The following is a 23479-nucleotide window of genomic DNA, read 5'->3' on the forward strand; positions in this document are numbered from 1 at the left end:
TTAGTAACATAATATGAATATTAAATGTTTTTAAAAAATGTCATTCGATTTAAAGACATCTCTCAATCGCGACTGTTTGACAGTTCAAAATATTTATTATTTTAGATACTGTTTATAATAATTGATATTACGATATTGTTCATGGATTTAAAATTTAATAATGTAAAATATTCATCGTAAATATGTCATAATGTCGGTTACTTAAATTTATCTAACTGTTTGTGTTTACGTTAAGTCATGTCATTTATATCGAAAAGAGAACGAGTATTTAACGAGTATGATCTTGTTGACTTGCCCGCGAGGAATGAAGGAAAGTTGAAAGCGTACTCATCATGCACAGACGCGAGAGCCTGGTCACATTTTTGTTCGGACAAAAGTGACCATTTGGTGGAAATCATAAAACGAAACAATGACACCGGCAGACCAAAGTATATACCAACTGACGTCATTGTCAACACACTTATGGTCACGAAGAACACAGAAATTAATCGTTTGAGACGAAAGATTGAAGAATTTGAACAATTGTTAGCAGCATACGATCAGCTTGAACTTACAAATGAACAAAAGAATGAGATAGCAAATGCTGTAAGTAAATTGATTTTGTATTCTTCGTTACCATCAGCAAATATTCTTATTGCAAAATTGTTTCAGCATGCAGCTATAAAAGCTGCCAATAAACAACTCGATGATATGGTAAGTATTATAATTCTTAATATCTAAATATTATTACTATTGTTGCTAAATTGTTATTATTGTTTTTAGTGTCTGGATCTAGATCTGTCAGGATTCACGGAGGTAATTTACTTATACGGTATGTTTTTTCAAGTTAATAAATGCGCAAATTAATTTTTATTTTCATTTTAAGGGTATTGATTCTGAAACTTTTGAGGTATGTTATATTTTACTTAATTTTTGCATGATATGTTAATAATTTGAATAATTTGTTAATAAATATTTATATTTTTAGACGGGAAAATCAAGAGGAGATGAGGTAAATTTCTTTCATTGCTTACTAACGGTTACTTAGTTTTTTTGTTTGCTGTACTACCGCTTTTAATAATATTTTGTGTATATTCAAGCATATCAAAATTAATGTACACTCGTTGAATTTTCAGATAATGAGATTTCCAGACTTTGAGGTATTAAATATAACGCTCACTAATTTCCAAAATTAGTACATTTCACAACAATTATTTTGACTTTACACATTTCCACATTCTCTTTCGATCAAAAGGCACAAAAAGTAATTATTCCTAAGATTTAAAATGTTAGCACACGCTATTATTGGACAAAGTCTGTCAAAAGGTCAAATACAAAAAAAAAATGGATTGTTAATAAAAATATACTTAAGTGCTCAATCATTTTGGTATTAAATTTTACGTTTGATTTCAGACTAGCTCATCAATAGCAACCGAGGTTTGTATTATTATTATATTGTATTAGCCAAAGTTTTTAAGACGGATATGTAACGTACGAAAGTGTCTTTAAGTAAATATTTCTATATATTATTCTCTAGCACGTATTTGTATTCTGAGAGAAATTCTATTAGTGAACTGGTTTGGTACGAGTATGTTTCAATGTTTTTTTTATTACATGCCTTTGTTTTCTCTTTGATGTCTGCCAAATCTAATTTCAAATGATATGATTTTAGAGATCTGTGGACAAATCATTTTATCCGTGTAAAGAAACACAAACACACGTCCAGAGTGGACCTGTTAGCTGTCCGTGCGATGCAAGCACTGGTAATGGATTTGATTGTTATTATTAATAAGAGATTTTAATAAACGTTTTGTAATAAATGATAATTATTAATTTCAGTTGTCCATGATCCAAGGATCGAAGAAATGACAGATACTATAATCAGAAAAGATGCTAAATTGAATGCGATGCGAAATACAATTGCTGTAAGTGTCTTTTTATTGGGGAAATTTAATGTTATTTCAACTTGACTGATTTCAATTTTTTTTTATTATTTTCTTTTAGGTAATGGAAAATGACGTATGTGAACCTTATTGTATATATGCTCATATTTACACAGCATTAGAAAAAATATTTGGTACTTTATGTCAAAATGAAAAATACAAGCACTATCTTGATCTCTTGGTAAATATAAAAAAAGTTTTCTTCTTTTTAAAACAAATTGATGTTACTAATTATTAAGGTATCTCCGGAACAGCTCAACGGATCTTGATGAAATTTGGCACATATGTAGAAGGTAGTCTGAAAGAACATTTAGACTACTAAGTTTTTTTCTAATTCCGCGCGGACGGAGTCGTGCGTGACTGCTAGTATATAATACTTTTCAATATTTTTACAGACATCGGGAAAAGACACACGAAACATCGACATAAAGGGGAAGATCTTTTATAAATTGAAGGTATTTGAAAAATTCTGTTGCGCCCTAATTTCTCCTTGTTCAAAAGACTGCTCGTGTTATCATACGGAGATAATTTCAAGAGTAGAAACTGCATTCGCGGTGACTACACAAGAAAACTTCGAAATAAATATCGATAGTAAAAGAGCACATCTTGTCGCTGATATAATAGGAAATGATGAGATGAAAGAAATTTTATACAAAAGTAATACGTCCGGAGAAGAACATGCTTTAGCAAATGAAACTTTGTTTATCAACAACAGCTGCACTATAGAAGTACAAAATTTGCATCGATTAAAGAATTTACAAGCTTGCTATGACGAACTCCTCCTGTGTTATGATGAATTGAAATATGAAAAAAATTGTATGACACAAAAATGTCTAAAATATGATGAACTTGAAAAAGAATATGAAATATTGAAGAACAAATTAAATTCTTACAATATGGTACTTACGGAAAAAGAATATTACAGAAAACGTTCAGAAGACCTTGATGGTCTTAAAGAGAAATTTATAGTACTGGCTGATGAAACATCTACTTTGGAAACGCAGTTACGTGCTCAAACTGAAATAATTGATTCAAAATCATCGTTGTTGGAACAGCTCAGAAGTGAGAATATATCAATGAAAAATAAATTAAGCGAATCCTCTACTGATTGGGAAAAAGAAAAGCATACCTTAATTTGTAAATTAAAAGAAAGTGAATGCAAGATTATGTGTCAAGATCAACAAATAGAAACTCTGACAATTGAGATAAACAAGTTTCTAAGGAACAATAAAGACAACGTTAGTGCATGAGTAACAATTTAAATAATATCACGATTATTTAGATATTAACTAATTTCTTGATAAAATACTTTTGCAGGCCGAAAGAGAATGTCAACATGAGGTAGAAGAATTTATACAGCAAATAAATTCACTAAAGCAGGAAGTTAAAAATCTTAAAGATACTCTTTACTATAAAGAGGACGAAAATAACCACCTGAAAAATGAATTCCACGAGAAACTTATGATGGATAATCTAGAAATAGAAAAATGGAAAGGTTTGTAGAAATTACTAGTGTAACCTAGAATCATCAATAGCAACTATTAATTCCAAATTACCGAAAATGATTTTATGATTGTCCAGGTGTCTGCCGAGACATAGTTTCTATCTATTTAATGCCTTGTTAATTAATAATTAGCAAGTATATATAATATAACATATTATGTCACTGTTTGCAGTAGAACATTAAATTGAATAAATTTAAAAATTTTCAGAAATAAATGAAAAGATGATTGAACGTAACGAAAAGTTAGAGACATTAATAGACGAGTTGCAAGACTGCATTAAAAATTTAACCAATGAAAATCAAGAGTTACTCAATGAAAAGAAAGATTTAAAAGATGAATTAGTTAACAAATGTTTAGAGTCGAAAAGTTTGATGATGGAAGCAGACAGTATAAAACAGGAAAACAGTAACCTTTCTAACCAGTTGCAGGAAATGAACCAGCTTTTTAATGACAAAATTCAAGAACTAGAAAGTGAAAAAAAAGAAGCTCTAAATTCTTTAAATCTGGCCAGTAAAGAAAGTAAATTATTATTAGAAACTATTAGTAATTATGGGAGATTATCAGTAAATAGTGAGAAAACTGACGATAACTTACAGATTAGTGTAAAAAAATCAGACGAAAAGGACATAAGAACGTTAAACAACCAAACCAGTGGAAGTGATGTCTTGCTAAATGAAATCGATAAATTTGTCGCACTTAATACTGAAGGTATCAAAAATTTAATAAGCCAAAGTCATGAAAGTATAAAACATTTAGAAGAAAAAGATAATGAGGCATTAGAAAGTAAACTCAGAGAAATAGATGAGTTGAAAGAAAATTTAAAGGTTTCACAAAACTTGTATGAAAATCTTGAAGAAGAAAAAAGTATTTTGTTAAATAAATTGAAGGAAAAGTCAATTGAACTCGACAAAGCGGATATTCAAATTCAAGTACTTAAAGAACAAAAAGAGTATTTTACAACTGTTTTGGAAGAAAACAAAAAAATTAAAGATGAGCTGGCAATGATAAAACACCGAAACGATGTAATGTTTGAAGAAAATAATAATTTAAAGAATGATTTATTACTTAAAAATCATGAAATTCAGAATCAGTTGAACATATTAGCTAAGTTGAAAATAGAAAAGAAACTTTTCATTTCACTTTCGGAGAGAGTTAGAACGTTGGAACAGAACTATTTTAACTTATGTAGAGAATATGATAATTTACTTCTCGAAAAGGATAATATTGAAGATCAAATATCTAGAAAAACACGTGAAATTAATAATTTACAAAGTGACATAAAGTCAAAAAAAGATGAAAACGTAAAATTGGTTACAGAAATCCAAGCACTACAAGAACAACAACAATTATTACAAAATGAAATAGATTCATTGCAATCGGAAAACTTTAACATAAAGAGATCTCTGGACGCGACAATAGAGGAAAATAATATGCTCACAAATAAAATAAAATTAAAAGCAGCTTTAGAAAATGACCACGATGAGTTAAAAACTTCTTACGATGAAATTAAAAAAGAAAACGAAAATCTTGAGCTTGAATTACAATCTAAAGCAATTCTTTTGCAAAATCTAGAGATAAGAAATCAAGAGTTGCAAGAAGCAACTAAGAATCTAATGGCATATAATGAGAACATAGAAGATACTTTAATAAAAGCAAGAAAAGAGGTAAAATATCACAGATGCTATTTTCAGTCTACTTCTTAATTACTGCTTTGTACATTTGTCAAATCCAGAAATTTATCTCAATATTTTTATTCCTAATGTATGCAATTGCTTTACCTCTATTTCTTTAATAGTCTAAATCTCTAGCTCGTACTGTATGGCTTACCATCCCTTAAGACCCTTAGGTCTTATCACAGATTTGTAAAAAAAACGATATGTTATGAAAGCTACTGTTAGAAAGTACTTAACGAGTATTTAGTATATTTTGTATGTCGCATTCAAGGCCTTATTTTAATAAATTATTTATATTAAATTAGTTTGTTTTGATACATTATATTTATTTTTCAGCTTCAACTACAGGCAAAATCATCTAGCTCTTTACAAGTGGTTGATATAAAAAATGAAGTCGAGAAAATTAAAGAAGAGAATTATTCTAATCTGAACCGAATCCAAGAACTTTTGAACGAATTGAAAGAATCGGTAAACATTTAAGTTTAATGTACAAAAAGAATAGTTCAATATAATCGATAATCTGTTTTTTTGAATGTGGGTAAAATATACTGGTATAATAATAATAATATAAAATGTGTTTTACGTTTAGTTACTCAATACTTAATAGCTACGAAAGCGAAATATACATGATAAAGACTGGTTATTAATTATATGTTTTATTTTAGGATCAAACTATAGCTAATCTTGGTAAAGGAATTGCTGATCGTGATGATAAAATAGCTATTTTAGAGAATCAAGTTAATGAATTAGGAGATGAAGTCCAAAGATTACAAACAAGCCTAGCAACCATGTTAGATATAGGCGAGAATAGAGATGTCAGGAAACACGAAATAGATCAATCACTGAAGATAATGGAAGCACACCGTAAGACTTGAATTGGTGAATATTATATATAACTTTTAATATTTTAAGCTATTAACTTAAAAAAAACATGTTTTAGATTCTAAAGCAACACATAATATGAGAATTGAATTGGCAAAGTTAAAGGATGAAAATCTACAATTAGAAGAAAAACTCTCAACGACTATGATAGAAGTTGAAACATCTGCTAAAGAAAATGAAAGTCGGTTAAGTGGCGAAAGAGAAATTATTGCCACGGATATAAAGCAACTTGAAATTAAATGTGTTGGTGATAGCGCTTTGTCACCAGATAATTGTAGCCTCAAAAGTATAATGACGTCATTGGAAAGAATTGACAATTACATTGAAACAAGAAATAATTCATGTAATTTAGTGTTAAGCAAAGCTGATGAGGCAAAAAAAATTGTTGAAAAAGAAAAGCAAAAAATATCCAAAGAAAAGGAGCAAGCAATAAAAGAGAAACTAGACGCACAGAAAGAATTAAGCGTTATTAAGAAAACCTTAGAAAATCAATTATCTAAAGACAAAAGTGTAATTAATGACTTAGAAGCTGAATTATTTAATCAAAAGCTTTTGATCGATAAACTTAAACAATCTGTAAGAATTTATATCTTAAAATTGGAAGAGGAAATTTGTTCTATGCAAGACATGTATAGTAAAGCATTAGATAAAATAAATGAATTAGAAGCGCAAATAGAAGATGCTAATAATGACAAAAAAGAAAATGAAGAAACAATTAATAAAGTTAAATTGGAGCTTCAAGAAAAAAGTCAAGATATTAAATATCTCAAATCTATGTTAGATGTTTTAAAAAATAAACAAGTAATCGATTTTTCTGCACAAACTGTATTAGAAAATAATTTAACGAACATATCAACACAAACTGAAAAACTAGACTTGAATGAGATTGATAGTAGTTATTTACACGAGACTAATATGAATAATAAAATTATTGGAGGCTTCGAAGAAGGAAGAGTCCTGAATAAGCAATCCGATGGTTGTATCGTACCAAAATCAGATAAAGAGGAAAGTCACTTGTTAATTAATATACAACATGATGTCAAGGAAGTCCAAATTTTAACAGCAAATGTAGAGCCAACTTTAGGATTTGTAAAAAATGCGTATGTAAACTATAAAATGAAGAAGCTTAGTTTTACAGCAATGGAACAATACTCGGTTTCATGTATTAGCAATGATACATTTGATTCTGTGAGTAAGCAATCATGTCAAGGAAATGAAATGAGTTCAAGTCCGATTAATAATGCGACAAAATTAGAAATAGCTTCCAAAGTATCGACGTATAAAATTGTCGATGATGATATTACTTCATTCAGTTTAATATCAAACATGGAAAGTGATAAAATTGGAATTGGTGCACCAAATGTTGCAAAGGTGAAAGAAATTAGTACTGATAATATTTTAACTATTACTAGCGAAAGTAATGAAATGAATCTATCTTTAACTCATTCAAATGTTGTTACTAATAAGGATTTCATTATTATTTATCGAGACTCCGATTGTGACGAAAGTAAAATCAATACAGAAATTCTGAAAGAAAAAACGAGATTAAATGAACCAATATATAAGACAGTTAGCAGAGAAATACTTCTACCACAAAACGATTATTATTCTGCAAAAATAATATCTGATACAAAATCATTTGAAGAGAATAAATATAATACTGAGAATGTGAAACCTTTGAGTGATGAAGATAAAGGTAATTTGCTAGCCTCAAAACCTGTTTATTCGCACATCTCCTTAAGCGAAACAACTTTTATAAAAGATCTGGCTATTGTAAAAAAGGTTAGTAAAGCAGAGCAGAGAAATGGAATAAATGGCAGTAAAGGAACTGATAGTCGCCTCTCGCGGTCATTTACTTCTCTAAAGTCACATAGGGAAAATTGTGATCCTGTAGAAGTGAAAGAAAACCATAAGGAAGAAATAATATTTAACAGTGTGCCCAAAACTAAGATCGACTTGTACTTGTATGAACAGAATATATTAGATCACAATAGTTATTTATATAACGGAAACAATAAAATAAATGATTCAGTGAATACTACTTCGCAATTAGATTTAACAAAAGGGGAAACCGCATTTGGAAAAAGTATTGAGTACACTACGAATACATTAAATAAAATTGGAATTGAAAACAAAAGAGACGACAATAATGGACACCTTGAACTTACGAATACTGAAATATTCAATGAATTTCTAAGAAGGACATACAGCAATGAACAACTTAGGAAGCCGCATGCTTTTACAAATAGCCCAGTCATTGCAAAACATTCAAACTTATTGATTGGTATACCAAAAGAAATGAATGTTAAATATGGTAAAAATGTCACTAATATCGACAACGTAAAGACTAAAGATGTCGCAGTCATGGTCCAATTCGACAACCATCAAGAAAAGATCAAATTTCTTACAAGTACTTTAGAAAATATAGACAGGAGTTACAAAGAAAAGATTCGAGCAATCAAAGCACAATATGACAATAATATTAAAAATATTATGAATGAACATAACCAAGGTGTCCAAAGTTTACAAAGTCTTCACGAGGAAACATTACAAGATATTTTAAAGGTACACGAAAATGAAACTGATAATTTAAGAAGTATGAGCATTGATGCAATGCGAAAAGTTGATAAACTTGAGAAAGAAAACAAAATGTTAAGAGCAAAAATTATTTTAAATAACCCTTCAAATGCAAATAAGGTAAGTTAATTCATATTATTATATTAATTCGAATGAAACTTATAAGAATAAAATTAATTTAAATTTCTTAGGACATGGCAAACGTTTCTTCCCATGATATAAACAAACAGAATGTAAAGAAGAATTCAAATTACGAAATAAAAACATTAACAAAAACCGATGTTGAAGAATTCAACTACAATCCAAAAGCAAAGGTACACGGCCCGTGTACTTGTTCCCTTGATATCAACATTTCTGATACGATTCGCAATATATTTGAGCAAGTGGATGTTGAACAAAGAAAAATTGCAGAACAAGCATATTTGAAATACATAGCAAACAAATTATTGACGGAAAATATTGAGGTAAGGGACAAGAATAAACTACTTTTAATAGTAGACTAGCTATCGGCCCCGACTTCGTCCGATAGGAAATAACAAGAAAACAATCAGTAGCATATGTCTATTGCAATAGTGCCTATTCTTCCAGACTATGTTCTATATGTATGCCAAATTTCGTCGAGTTCCGTTCAGGCTTCTTAGAATCTTCAAACAAACATCCATCCATCCAAACATTTGCATTTATAATATAGGTGAAATAGAATATTTCTAACAAAACATAATCTTGTTTTACAGGCATTGGATGCTCAAGAGCTCTCTTTTCTGCATTTTAAAATATGTAGAACTTGGAAATCAATACTCCGTAAAGAAGAAGTACTCAGTAAAAGAATAGACTGTTTAGAAACCGAAGTTATTAACAAACAACGACAAAGGAATAAACACAGTAAGTTTACTTTGAATCCGCGTTAATAAAGAAAATAAAACGATATACGACAAATAAGAAATTGGCTTGAATGTATCAAATCTAGTGACTTACTAGACTAGACTAGACTTTACAATTATTGTTATTTTGGAATCGGTTTCGGTCTAGGTACTAACTTAAACGTAAATAGGTCTAGGACATCAGGTCAACACCGACTCCGAAATGATAATAATTATAAAGTTTAAACATATTTCAAGAAAGAAGAGAAATTTATTGCTTTCGAGAGTTTGTTTATTTTTTTTTATAGGAGAAGGGGGCAAACGAGCAACGAATCGCCTAATATTATTTGATCCGACGCCCATGGACATCCGCAACGCCAGAGGAATCGCAGATGCGTTGCCGGCCTTTAAGGAAGGTGTTATAATACTATTTAGTTACTTTTTAGTGCATTTTGTTTAAGAATGTTTTTTTTTTTGTTTCAGTATGTTTTTTTTTTATTTGTGAATGGTTATTTTATGAAGTCTGCTTTCTTTTTTTCTTAAAAATTTAGTTTCATATTTATATTGATGTGAACTTTCCGTAGTCGCTGAGATAGATCGCAAAGTGGCGGAGGAGAGGCGGCGTTTACAAGAAGTCCGTGAGGCAGTGTGCCGGGACTCGTTTGAGGTTCCGAGCAGTCCTTCACAACCGACAAAAAGTCAAGACCCCAGTACGCTGTCGTATGAAAGTAACGCTACGTAAGTATTTTTATATTACAATATTTGTATTGTAGCTTCGACCAACCTCTCAAGAAACTCTAGCTAAACAGTTATCCTAGAAACCGCACGCATCGTGAGAAGGTTCCTGTCTCTACAGCCCTGACCACTGGTTGTTTGAGTCATGGGATTCTGCAGCCGGTGGTGCTCTATTTTTAATATAATATAATTTGTATAATTTTTTTACTTTATATATGTAATGAACTATATATTAAGAATATGATAAATAAATAAATACATGATAATTTGTAATACAATTTTTTATGTTCACTTTTTAATTCTGTACGTACTTTAGGCGTTCACCCGTCAATTCTTATAATGTAAGCATTGACGAAAGACTTCCGGCTGGTGATCTCGCGCCGGGACTGCCTTGCTCTGAACTAAGATATCGAAGTACAAACCGGGAATCACAAAAGGTACGTAAATTTGTTTTTTTTTTCTTGAAGTAGAAGCAATTAGATTATTAAAGTTTGTTGTATGATGTTGTCGAACTAGCTTAGATAAATGTAGCTATTGCGTTTAACATCGATAAGCAATTCAATTAAACAGGTCAATGATCATCTTGCGACATTTTTTTCATATCTTTTATTTAGCTCTTGATAGTGATGTCTACTTTCTTATCGATAATATTAAGATATTAAATTAATCTTGGCTCTCGTTGAACTTATATTTTAATTTTTTTTGCAGACAATCTCAGGTAAAGGCGAGGAGCGTCGAGAAAAGAAATTATATTGCGATGAAAAGCCAACGCGTTTGCGACGTACGACAGATCGATCGAATCCGCGAGCACACAAAAAATAATAAATCTTTTTATAAAAATCTGCTTAACAACTACTAATTTTGATTAAACTGAATATTCGTTTAGAGGACAATGTAAAAAAAAGAAATTACTAGTATTTAAAATTAAAAAGAAATTAACAATCCTTGGAAGGTAACAACCCTAAAATGTTTCTAAATATGAAAAATTTTAATAATGTCTTTCGAATGTTTTGTTTGTCTTTTATATTAATTTATATTTATTGTATTTAATTTAGTGATTGTGAATTTAAAAAATTATATTTCGTAAAAATAAACCCACAGAAAGTTTTGTCATTTTAATAATCTGTTAATTAATTTTACATCCTTTCTTTTCTGTGGGCCTATCATGAATATTTGCGACAAGTATCTTAGTATCGTCATCTTTAATTGAAACAAAATACGCATGAGATTTTTGGTGTACGCCCGGGGCAGCGCAGAAAGTAATATTTGTTCATTGACGATATGATGACGCTTGTCACAAATATTCGTGTTTGTGCTAAGTATGTTGCAATGAGTGATATTTTTGATTCTCTTCCTATTATTGTGTTTTATGTAAATATTTTCGGCGATAGTAAGGATTTAAATAAATTACGATGCTGTTAGTAAATAATTTTGGCTTCAAATCAAATTAAAGATATATTTTAATCTGAATTCGTCGAAAAATATACAATATTATTGAACAATCAAAATGCTCGATTCTCCATAAAAATAAGACAACAATTAGACACAGGGCTTTCTAGCCTCCAGCAAGGAGTGATGGGCGCTTAGTAACTATCCTTTACAGGACACGAGTGTGTGCTAGAGAAGCCCCTGAAGAGTGATATCCTATGCTTTTAGGGTAGCAGAATAGTTTTCACCGGATTTCGTGTCTAATATGGTTATGATCGACTGACTGAGTAGGCACAGGAAGTATTAGAAGTTACGAAAATCTAAAGTCGAAGCCACTTTTAATTAATTTAATCATAAATTAGCATCAAACATTGGGTTCGTAATGTTGGTGGCTGGCGGACGATACACTGGGTTAACAATACCGGTCACTGTGAATCCAGCTGCAGCAGCCTTCTCTGCGAAATTTTTATACTCCCTAGCGTCAAGTCGATCTACTAATATCTTCCAAATAATAATAGTCAGAAGACCTATCAGAACAAGAATTCCAAAAGGAACTCCTACAGCAACTGTAAAAGAAAAGACATTCTCTTCATTTTATACAATTAGCCGTCGCCCGCGACTCCGTCGGCGTGTTTGTCTAAAAAAATAGAAAAAAAAGTTAGGGGTGGACTACCCTTAACATTTAGGGGGATGAAAAATAGATGTTGGCTGATTCTCAGACTTACTCAATATGCTCAGAAAATTTTATGAAAATCGCTCAAGCCGTTCCGGAGGAGTATGGGAACGAAAATCGTGACACGAGAATTTTATATTTAAGATATGCACCTTACTTTTTTTAAGTAAAATCTGCAAGTATTGATTTTATTCTTCTGACGCTTAATATGTTTCTTTTTTCTAAAAAAAAGGGTCACTTACTTAATAAATTAACTTCAGGGGGCTGCTCCAATTCCTTCGCAATGATAACGTGCAATGTGTTCGGTGACGTAATCGGGTAAAGGTATTTGAAAATCAATGTTCCGTTCCATAACTCCTTCTTGCACCATTTTGCCATACCTTGATCTGACAGTGTATTGTCCAATTTATCAACAATCTTAACTTCAGTTAAAGAAGTCTGGTTGTGTAATTGGTCGCAGTAAGTTTTGTTATATAAGTAATTGCATTCCGCGTAGTTTTCGAGTTCCAGGCATCGTTTCTCGGCAAATTCATCACAGTTGTCGCAAAAACGTCCCGAACATGTTCGATTTGATGTTTTCATTGGCAAACATTGGCATTCGCCGCAAATGCAGTTTCCAGTTCCCGAACACATCTATAACGACCAATGTGAAATTAAAGTTTAAATTCATCGTATACTTATGTAGTTTGACATTGCCACGGACGTGGAGTTATATGTCAATAAAATTAGTCAAGGAAAATGTGATCTTACACTATTTTGGACTGCACTATCTTTGATTTGGAGGTTAAAGTTTCATTACCTCGCCTTAACATATTCAATAACGAGTTGTATCCCGCGACACTATCCGTGCGGAATGAAGAAAAACTTAATTAGTAGCCTATGTGTTCTTCCAGGCTATGTTCTAGATCTATGTCTATATCTCGCTAAGATTTGGCTTTGGCTGGCTGAGATTGGCTGCATAGGCAGCCGTTCTGGAAATATCTTCTAACAAACATTCATCCCAACATTCGCATTTTTAATATTAGTAAGTTATTAGTTGTTTACCTCTTTCGAGTGTGGCGCATAACATGTATCAATGGTCAGCGGACAATCGCAGCCTGGACCAGTGATGTCGGGGGCGCAAGCACATTTCCCGTACCGACATACACCCCGCCCTGCGCACAGCTTGCCACCGGGACTTGGACAAGCGGTGTCGTCGTATTGACAGAAATCTCCAGAAAATCCTTGCTTACAATGTATACATTTGCCACAACTGGAATATATTATAATTATTTACATAAAGGAGGTGACCTAGAGTTTCCACTGCCGAAACATCGGTATAAAAACATTTAACTATGCCAATTATTTCACAGAGAACATATTTTTTTTATATCAAAAGGTGGCGAGCGGCAACCTGAAATCGCTGAAATAGCGAAGCAACCGCTGCCCATGGTCTTACGCAATCGCGTATGCGTTGCCTACCTTTAATCGACGGAGGAGAGGACGCACAGAGAGAAAATATTTTTTTTTCCATGCATCCCCTCATCCGGAAAGTCCACTTCCACATCCCATCCTTTCCTTATAAGAAAAAGCTTGGGAAGGGAAAGAGGACCAAAATTAGGCGTCCGGGAAGTACACTCATCAGACGAAACGCGGAATTGCCTCCACTTCACGCTTGTCTTCTGAGTGGTCGTGGTATTTCACCGGCCGCGCCGGGCTAATTAGTGCGAACATGTTAAAGTGGGCTCTACCACTGTTAAAATAAATTATGAATGTTTACGAGTTATTCGGTAGGGAGAACCAACTACTAACGCATTTTTTATAGTACGTATTTCTGCCATTCCTAAACAGATAAATTAATAGCTCGTATCATACAGAAAACAATTTTACCTGCATGTACCCCTTCCACTGCAGTAGTCTGTTGCTGTTAATGTTAATTTACATTTATCTAAATCAACACTTGTCATGCCAGTGCAGCCGCAATCTTCACCATAACTGAAAACAATTCTTATCCTTACTAATATTATAAATGGGAAAGTAACTCTTATCTGTCTCGCTTTCATACTAAAACTACTAAACCGATTTAAACGAAATTTAGTACATAGATAATCTAGAACCTGACAAAGACCATAGACTACTTTTTGACGGAAAAAAGCGTTGTAAGGGGTTAAAAGTTTTACCCTCAAGGGTACAAAACTACAATAGGGAACAGGGGATGAAAGTTTATACAGTAATATTTATGAAAATGTTTTGTGACTTTAATATGTTTTGTTTTAACATTTTGTAATTTTAATAAAATAATTAGCTTCAGTCATTATAAATGCTACTCGAAGACATTATTTCACGCGAACGAAGTCGCAGGCACAGCTCGTAGAAGATGTACCTACACAATAAAAATCTTCGTTTTACGTGCTTACGGAACAGATTCATCATCATCAGCTAGTGAGCTGTCCCCATCATATAGTGATATGTCCCCACCGAGGGGCTCAGAGCCTACCCTAAGTTAGAGGTGACTAGGCCATAGTCAACCACGCTGGCCAAGTGCGGGTTGGTTGCCTTACGAGACAGATTCAACATATTCAAAGTTACTTACGTATTTTCATTACATGTACAAATGCCACATTGGTATTTTCCACTGCCACTACATTTTGATGAATTCGTGTTTGTATTTTTACGTTCACAATCACACACACAATCGCTGGTTACTATAATTTTTAGTTTCTCGTTTAATGCCACAGGACCCACGAGCACTTCGCTTGCTTCATCAGAACTGGGACATTCTTTGACTGTTAACTTTGCATTTATAGTAATAGATTCGTTATGTTTAATTATACAGATGCCTTCTTTACGACAGTCGGGACTTAATGCAAGTTCAATATGTGGTGGCAAATCTGCATTTATTTCCATGCTTCTTATCAATTTCTAAAAGTTTAAAAATTGTGTAATTATTTAAAATTCAGTTGGAGCAAAACAGTAATAAGTTTAATCTGAATTAAAAAGACTGTTAAATTATTCAAACTTTCGTGATACATTATAATAAACTTATATAAAAACGGCTAAACACTCACGTATATTCGTCCGGTGGCAGCACCGACTACAGTGAGCTAGGCCACGTCTGCAAAATAATACCAGTCCCACTCACTCTGATGATGGGCCCCCGATGGGCTCGAAACTAGTCGGTGCCGCCACCGGACGTATATACGTGAGGGTTTAGTCGTTTTTATATAACTTTAAAAATACTGTTTCAACTTACTAGATATTCCTCTTTGACCATTGTTACCAAATTTGAGCCTTTACTTAATTCTACATATTTCGCACCTCTTATCTTCTTCACTAGACCTTCGTAATGATCTTTTACAGAAGAAATTGCAGCGAATATTATTTTAAAATTGTGTTCGGTAGCGATTTTATTTATCTGACTCACGGAGGGGTAATCTAGATCTAGGCCCATGTTATAATTATTATCTTCTAGATGACATTTCATATCGTTCGGTTTGACAGCACCAACAAATTTACCATCTCCAGCGCTGTGATAAGTATTGTCAGTTGATAAGATTATGATTCGCCTCGCATTTTCCCGCCATCCTATTTCATCCTGACAGAGCATAACCTGCATCAGGGCGTCGAAACCACCTTCCGGGTCGTCGTTGTTTGATCCGAACAAATTGTCTTTTAGAACATTTTGAAATTCTGTCATGTTTTGCGTTAAGGATAAATGATTTTTAAAGGAATAAGCTTCGTTATCTGAACTGGAAATAATCGTTTTCTATTATTTACCTAATACATAAACTGTTCTGAAATATACGTGTACGTTTCGACATGCTTATAACGGTTATTTATGTAGGTAAATCGGTACAAATATTCGATTTTAATTAATTGATTAAGGTATGGCAATTAACTCACCTTTTGAAAGGATATGCGGGCTTATCAACAAAACTTCCAATACCTAGTCGAACATTATTTGTTAATAAAGTAAGCTCCTTATAAATCTCAAGGCCCTGCTCTTGAAGTAGATTTTGATATGCCCTCATTGTAAAAGAATAGTCCATGACATAATAGACATCTAACGGATAGTCTTTCGCAGGTCGGTACGCCATATTGAAGTCGACTGGTAAACCTGGACGTACTTTTATAGTCATTGTTTGTGGTGTAAATTGAATTTTTACGCCATTCTCTCCAGAATTTAATTCATCATTTCTTAGGATTGTGTGACTCAAAATTGCTTCAGTTACATTTTCGGAACACCATGTTGCTTTTGCTAGATCTTTTGATTTACATCGAGGTCCCGTATGGGATTCCTAAAAGAAAAAAAAGGTTTACCCATAATTAATTATAATATTATTTCTCGTACTTCTGTGATCTTTTCGGTTTAATTGTTGTCGTTTATATCACTAACTAAAAATTTATACTCTCTTACTATTTTATCATTATCTAAAAGTACCTATACGAATCTCGACACAAATTTTACTTTATTTGATCTTTTAATTAATCAGCTATTTTACAGTTGGTTTCCGAGACCAAAATTTACGCATAAGACATATCCCTGTTATTTTTGACAAAAAAAAAGATTATAGTATGTTTTTAACGGGGATTTTGGTCTCGGAAACCCACAGTAAGTCCTCTAAAATAATTATGTATTAATAAAAATCCCCTTTTCTTCAAAACACAGTAAAAACAATATTCCATTTGCAATAAAATCCGATTGAATTTTGAATATAAAACAATAATTACTAGTTGATACTTACCGAAGAACACCAAACACAGGAATCATCCGCATATGCTATACAAGCACCACATGTTACTAAATTAGGACAATTAGATTGAGATAAAATTATATTAAATTTTAAGGTTAAAAATATAATAATCTTTAAAAAATGCAGGTTATTGTTGAGAGACATAATTCCTAATTCAAACTATATTATTTTAAATAAAATTACGCGCTAACGTTAACTGACCAATTTGCCTTGTTTAAACTACATAATGTGATTCATAGCGATTTTAAATACATAATAAATGTTAGTAGTTGTCCGCCTTGTTATGAATATTGAATATAACTTTTGCCGGCTACTTTGTCCGCATTGAATAAAAAAAAACAAAATGCAGAGAAAATATACTAATGTGTCATTTGAAATTATATTATATCTGTACCAAATTTTATTAAAATATTTAAAACTGCTGCGGACTTATCTTGTAAATATGTGAAAACAAAATAAGCGTATCCTGAAGGAACCTCACATAATTCCAGGATCCTAGGGGACCTTTATGTTATTTCAGATAATACACTACATCTGTACCAAATATCATCAGAATCCACGAAGCCGTTCTGGAGAAAACTTTTTAAAAAACATTCAAACACTCAAAACATTCGCATTCATAATCAGGAAATTTTTCTTTTTACTTTAAATAAAAAAAATTATGAAAATAGCTCCAGCTGGTGTTTCGCACTTTTATGCGTTCCCGATATTTTCTTAAAAGAGGTAAGGACCAAATCTCGAAATAATTGTATAAACATTTCATGTTACCCTCGTTGAACTTGAGTATAAAAATAAGTGTTCTAAATAGTTTAAACATAATTGTGAAAATATACAACCCAACAAACACAACTGCAAACTAAACATAGGTGTACGATGTGGATTTAATCAATATTAAATATAGAATTTATAGTCATATATGTGTAAATGTAATTGAAATCACCATAAACCACAGGCTTGATAAACAATATTGTAAATAACACCTAAAAGCGGTGAGGAAGTTATTAAATTAAATTAGCTGAGCTTGTGACTTTGTCCGCCCGCAATTATGTCTTTCGGTGGTATTTTTTTTTTTCATTTAATCCCTTCATTAAAATCAGTTCAGTAGTTTTTGTGTCAAAGAAAGACAGACAGTATTACTTTCGCATTTATAATATTAATAAGAATTAGCTAATGTACTCTGCAATACATTCTTAATTTAATCTCCAAAATTTCATATATTCTTGTACTTTAAGTATATTGATTTTATTTTAAGTACAACAACGGTAAAACGTTTTTTCATTTACAATTGAAATTAACGCCATCTGCTGAAAAAAAAATAGTTGCTTTCACTTGTACTGTATTAGTGAAACATTTTTGTTTTTAGTAGCTATTTTGTTTAGACAATCATCTAATTATGAACTTACTCTAAAAACAAAAAGACAATAGTCAGTGGATTTATCCAAGCGACGGATTATTAAAAAATAATTCTTAAGAATGGCAAAATAATATGGGATTACTTTAGGCACTGACAACACTAACAAGCATAAATTTAATCTGTTGGAATTACAAATTTTAGCTGGCAATGTCCCTATTGTTTTCCTTCATTAAAATTAAGCTATTGCAAGCATTTTGTTTTGTTTGTTTTCGTTGGTGTTCTTTAAAATTAGCAAACTGCATGTCCTCGAAAATTGAGAGATGGCAAACCAAGAGATAAGCTTAAAGTGGAATGGATATCAAAGTAATATATTATCAAATGTGAAAGAACTTTATAAAGACGAAGGTTTGTCGGATGTCACCCTGGTTACGGAAGGGCATAGTTTTAAAGCACATAAAGTAATTTTGTCTGCAAATAGCTCCGTTTTCAAAACTATATTTCAGGTTAGATACATATGTATTGAGGTATTAGACGTTTCTTTAGAATTCTCGCTTACGCCCACTCTTTTTTTTTCATTTCAGCAAAACCCCCACAAGGATCCAATTATAGTTCTACATGACATCAATACCGCCTCTTTACAAACTCTTTTGACTTTTATGTATAATGGCGAGGTTAATGTAACCGAGGATTTTCTGCCCGTTCTTCTGAAGACCGCAGAAACGTTGAGAATTTGTGGTTTGTCTACTGGCAGTGAGTCGCGCGAGGATGACGTTAGTATGAAATATTTTCCTTATTAAAATTGGTCAATAAGGCATTACATTACCATGAGTTTGCAACTGCCAAAAGACCAGTACAAAAAAAATTGTTCTCTATTTTTTTAAATAAAAAGTAATGACATGTTTTTGAACAGATTATTATTAGATTTTAGGTGGACAAAATTAAACACACCAATCAAAATTAGAGCATATAGTAAAAAGACTTCTATTAAACTCCTAATGATTTAAGTGCTTCAATAGTATGAAAATTCTCTATTTCAGAAAATTTCTGCCTCTCATTCAAAGAAACGCAAGAAGAGTGAAATTGAAGATAACAATAACAAACCTAAGAAACCTCACACCACACAGTACAAGTCAGATGTAGCTACAAATGTCATCAATGCTGACTCTCTGAAGAATACTGTTAGTATGCATATTGTCTTAATTCTTAGCTGAAACTAGTTAGGTCTATAATGCGAGAATCAAAATAATGTCACAATTTAAGTACCAAGTTTGGATATAAATAAATCATAACATAAACATATATTATTCAATTGTTTAATATATTTACAGGCCATTGTACCCAAAGTTGAACCTGTTGATTCACCGTTAACCGATTACTCAGGAGAAAACACCAATGATACAGATATTGCTTTACTAGAAGATGTTGAAAAGAAATATTCAATAAGTCCCGAAAGTTCATCCGGTAAATCTATGAGCTCAGTGGTACAGAAGGACCGTAGTGTAAAGAAATGGATTAACGAAGTCAGTAGTACACAGCCTTGTCTTAATGTAGTTGATAAAACAAATGGGATTGATATTGATGAAGATAAAGATAGCGTAGAGATTGACAAGGAAGTTGAAAATGTATTGCAAAGTGGGACAATTGTGGAGAGTTTGAGTATAACAACGGATAGCTTGAATTCTGTATCAAGCGAAGTTCAAAATATCAAAGGTATAATAATTTATACTCGATAATCCTTTCATTTTGATGATATAATTGAAATATAATATAAACAAATCATATTGTAAATTTCAGATAAAACCAATACATGTTACGCTAACCCGTCATTTCCATGTCCGTTTTGTCCGCGTGTTTACAATAGTTGGGGATATAGAAGAAGACATGTTAAATCCAGACATGTCACTAACAGGTTAGTTTCTAATTTCTACATTAAATAAGCTGCAAGTTTTAATACTTGTTTAAAAAATGTGAATGCATAGATGGATGAATGGATGTATGTTCGTTTGAAGGTATCTCTGTAATGGCTCAACAGATCTTAATAAAATTTGCCACAGATGTAGAACATAGTCTAGAAGAACACATGAGTTAGTCATAAAAAAATTTTTAATTCCGCGCGGACGGCGTCGCGGGCGACAGGTTGATTTTTTTTTATAAAAAAGGTGACACAGCAAGCCGAAGTGGGCCTTGGCCTCCACCAACAAAAGTCTCCACTTTCTCCAATACCTATTTTTTTATAGTAAAATTTATTCATTATTTTCGTTAGATGTTGATAGATATATATACATACTAGAGTAACAGAAAATCCTTGTTGGCATATTTTATAATTTCTTAACTTTTTATTTTCTAATAATAGTAATATTTTTTAGGTTATCATGCAAATGGTGCATTTCAGTGCTGCCATCAACTGGCGCTTGGTATTCCCATGCTACTAAAACTCATGGTGTGCCACATGAAGAGGCTAGAAACTCTTTGGTAGTTATGGTTGAAGCTCATGCGGTACTCACGTTAAACGAACCCAGTGTTACCCAGTTATTGGGTCAGGTTGGTATCACTGATTCAAACGGTAGTGTTGCCAATGAGAAGACTAATTAGGGTATGTTTTTTTATAATATTACTAACTAAGGAGTAAACTAAAGTCAATTTTGGTAATATTAAAGATTCAATTTGCAGTGCAAATTACAATTGAATTTATACTTTTTGATAATATTGGTAATCTTAGATATTTTTATTAAAAAAAAAATATTTTTAATATGAAATCAAATCTACAGAGTAATAATGTATTTATATAAATTCATATAAGGGTGATACAGTTTTGAACTAAGTTTAAATAGTTTCTTTATCGAGGGTCTAAGAATCATTTGAAATTTTGAACAATAATCAACTATTACTAAGCAATCTATAACTTTTTATATACACAACAGAAAAAATATTTAAATTGCTACATTTTTTAAATTTTATATCAAATCCTTGTAATGTACAATACTAGCTGCGAACGACACGGTCCGCGCGGAATTAAGAAAAAAAAACTATTGGTCACAGCCTAAAGCCTTCCTATATAAATGGACTATCCAACAAAAAAACTTTCAAATCGGACCAGTAGTTCCTGAGATAAGCGCGTTAAAACAAACAAACTCTTCCGCTTTATGATATTAGTATAAATATGAATTAAGGAATAATGTGCGGCCAGATAGGTTATTGTTAATTGAATTTTGGTCAGTATTCATTCAGTTTAATATTAAATTAATATTATTAATTAAAATAATAGCTTTATTATGATTTAACAATGTTAATTTTAATTTACATTATTTTGATCTCAGCTCAAAGTCGCTTTTAGTTGAATAAGTGTCATAATAATATATCAGAATTCTTCTAGAAATTTATAAAGAAACTTGACATACATTTTTCTTGTTTTTGCCAATATATTTTTCATACCATTAATGATTGCTGACCATATGACCCTTTTTTATATACTAAAAAATAATCTAGTTTTTGTACACTCATAATAAAATTTATTGACTGAATATAAACCTAAGGTAATATTATATATTTTTGTACTAGCATTAGATTTATTCAGCAATAATTTTAGGATGTGATTTAGATACATAAGACATGAAGTATATAATAGAAGTTACAGTATTTATTTGAGGCGTAAAATCTAATATAATATTGTGAAGAAAAAATATTTGGGTGTGATATAAAAAAAATGATATTACAAATAACATAATTGATTGAAAAGTACATAAAGAAGTACATAATGTAGAATTTAAGAATGCTCAGATACTATTTAGTGTTAATACCAATAGGAGTATGTTGCCATTGTCGGCTTATGACAATTTGAGGTTAGTGTTGCCACCGGGAAAATCAATTAATTTATGAAACAATATAGCACACTTTTTACGGTTATGTGGGGTATTGTTAATTTAACAGTGGGTTATTAAAACAAACACTAAATAGTTTTCAAATATTATATTCATGATATTGATAATATAAGTAATTTGTTCTCACACACATCTAAATATTGTCATGAGCATGCATAACGATGCCTTTTCACTGCGGAAGCAGCTGTACAAAAACAGCTTACCTATTCCTTGTAAGGAAAATGATAGTATGATTGTTTTGGTAGTGAAAACACTTGGTAATAAGAGACATATCAATCTGTACAAAGATTGAACAGAGCTTTTGAAGTGAATTTCTCGATTAATTATTTAAGATTGTAACTTATATATTATATTTGATATTTAGAAGTACACAGTAAGTTTCAGAAATCTAAAGTTTTACAAAACATATATTTTTGATTCCGGCCTATAACCGTAATGTATTTTATAATATTAAATAGATCTGATCTGATTATTATAAGGATTAGTTTCACAACTGTCGTAGTAATCTGCCAACAAATAAATGAACTGACACATAAAACTTCCTGTCAAATAGTTTCACAGCTTATTTAGAGATAGTGAAATAGCAACGATGACTTTTTTGACAAATAATTTCCATGTAGGTTATGCAGGACTTAACCTGGACATTGTGGAACAGGCCCATAATGTAAGGTGAATATATTTCCTAGTCAGAGAAAAATATTTTGCAAACCCTAATTTCTTGACAAACTTTGGGATTAAATCTTTACACTGAATTAATTTTTAATCTATGTCCAAATACTTTCTAATAAATGAGGAGAAAAACTGCCTTTTGCTCACTATGGATGGTCAGCGTGATCGAGTGATAGTAGCACTAAATATAAAACTAAAAATATGTTGAAACAAAGACTGTCATTAAAGTTCACTCAAAGAATTCAATAATAACTATTTTTACGATAGTTCATAAATTGTTTATAACAAAAAATGAAAACGAATACATATTTTTAATCGCTAGAATGACGTCTAAAACTTTGACAGATGACAGCACACTCGGCGCTAGCGCCACCTACTTAGTGCTTTCAGTTTTCTCCTCATTACAGGATGCAAAATATATTTTTAATTCTATATTTTATGACTATGGTATACAAGTTGTAACATATATTTTTAAATTAAGGTGAAATTTTTCTTTTTGTTTTTTTGAGGCTTTTTCTGTCAAGATTGTTTAAGCCTTTTTACATTATTATCTCATACTATTTTGGTGTTTTGTTAAAATGAATTTACTA

At 31.5% G+C, this 23479-nt stretch overlaps 3 protein-coding genes across 3 annotated transcripts; 2 read left to right on the top strand and 1 right to left on the bottom strand.

The window, feature by feature from the left end:
• The first annotated feature begins 80 nt into the window (after nt 1-80).
• LOC106127735 (protein PFC0760c) lies at nt 81-11199 on the top strand. Its single transcript, XM_013325961.1, has 21 exons — nt 81-585; nt 652-693; nt 763-795; nt 866-889; nt 968-991; nt 1116-1139; nt 1393-1416; nt 1652-1742; nt 1819-1904; nt 1984-2103; nt 2318-3160; nt 3240-3417; nt 3635-5091; nt 5437-5568; nt 5766-5964; nt 6041-8679; nt 8751-9023; nt 9294-9441; nt 10004-10157; nt 10471-10591; nt 10863-11199. Exons 1-21 carry the CDS (start codon nt 238-240, stop codon nt 10974-10976), a joined length of 7074 nt encoding a protein of 2357 aa, XP_013181415.1. The 5' UTR covers nt 81-237; the 3' UTR covers nt 10977-11199.
• Nucleotides 11200-11661: 462 nt separating this feature from the next.
• Nucleotides 11662-17136, bottom strand: LOC106127495 (integrin beta pat-3-like). The gene is made up of 8 exons (XM_013325577.1): nt 16980-17136; nt 16138-16532; nt 15488-15983; nt 14828-15156; nt 14125-14229; nt 13300-13507; nt 12498-12888; nt 11662-12148 (listed from the first exon to the last, which is right to left on the bottom strand). Exons 1-8 carry the CDS (start codon nt 17130-17132, stop codon nt 11934-11936), a joined length of 2292 nt encoding a protein of 763 aa, XP_013181031.1. The 5' UTR covers nt 17133-17136; the 3' UTR covers nt 11662-11933.
• A 1422-nt stretch (nt 17137-18558) lies between these two features.
• LOC106127518 (longitudinals lacking protein, isoforms H/M/V) lies at nt 18559-21409 on the top strand. The gene is made up of 6 exons (XM_013325605.1): nt 18559-18845; nt 18924-19112; nt 19380-19520; nt 19671-20052; nt 20137-20251; nt 20709-21409. The coding sequence occupies exons 1-6, from the start codon at nt 18663-18665 to the stop codon at nt 20932-20934; spliced, it is 1236 nt and encodes a 411-aa protein (XP_013181059.1). The 5' UTR covers nt 18559-18662; the 3' UTR covers nt 20935-21409.
• Nucleotides 21410-23479: the final 2070 nt, after the last annotated feature.

Source organism: Papilio xuthus, unplaced genomic scaffold (assembly GCF_000836235.2).
Source record: "Papilio xuthus unplaced genomic scaffold, Pxut_1.1 DF824655.1, whole genome shotgun sequence".
NCBI lineage: Eukaryota > Metazoa > Arthropoda > Insecta > Lepidoptera > Papilionidae > Papilio > Papilio xuthus.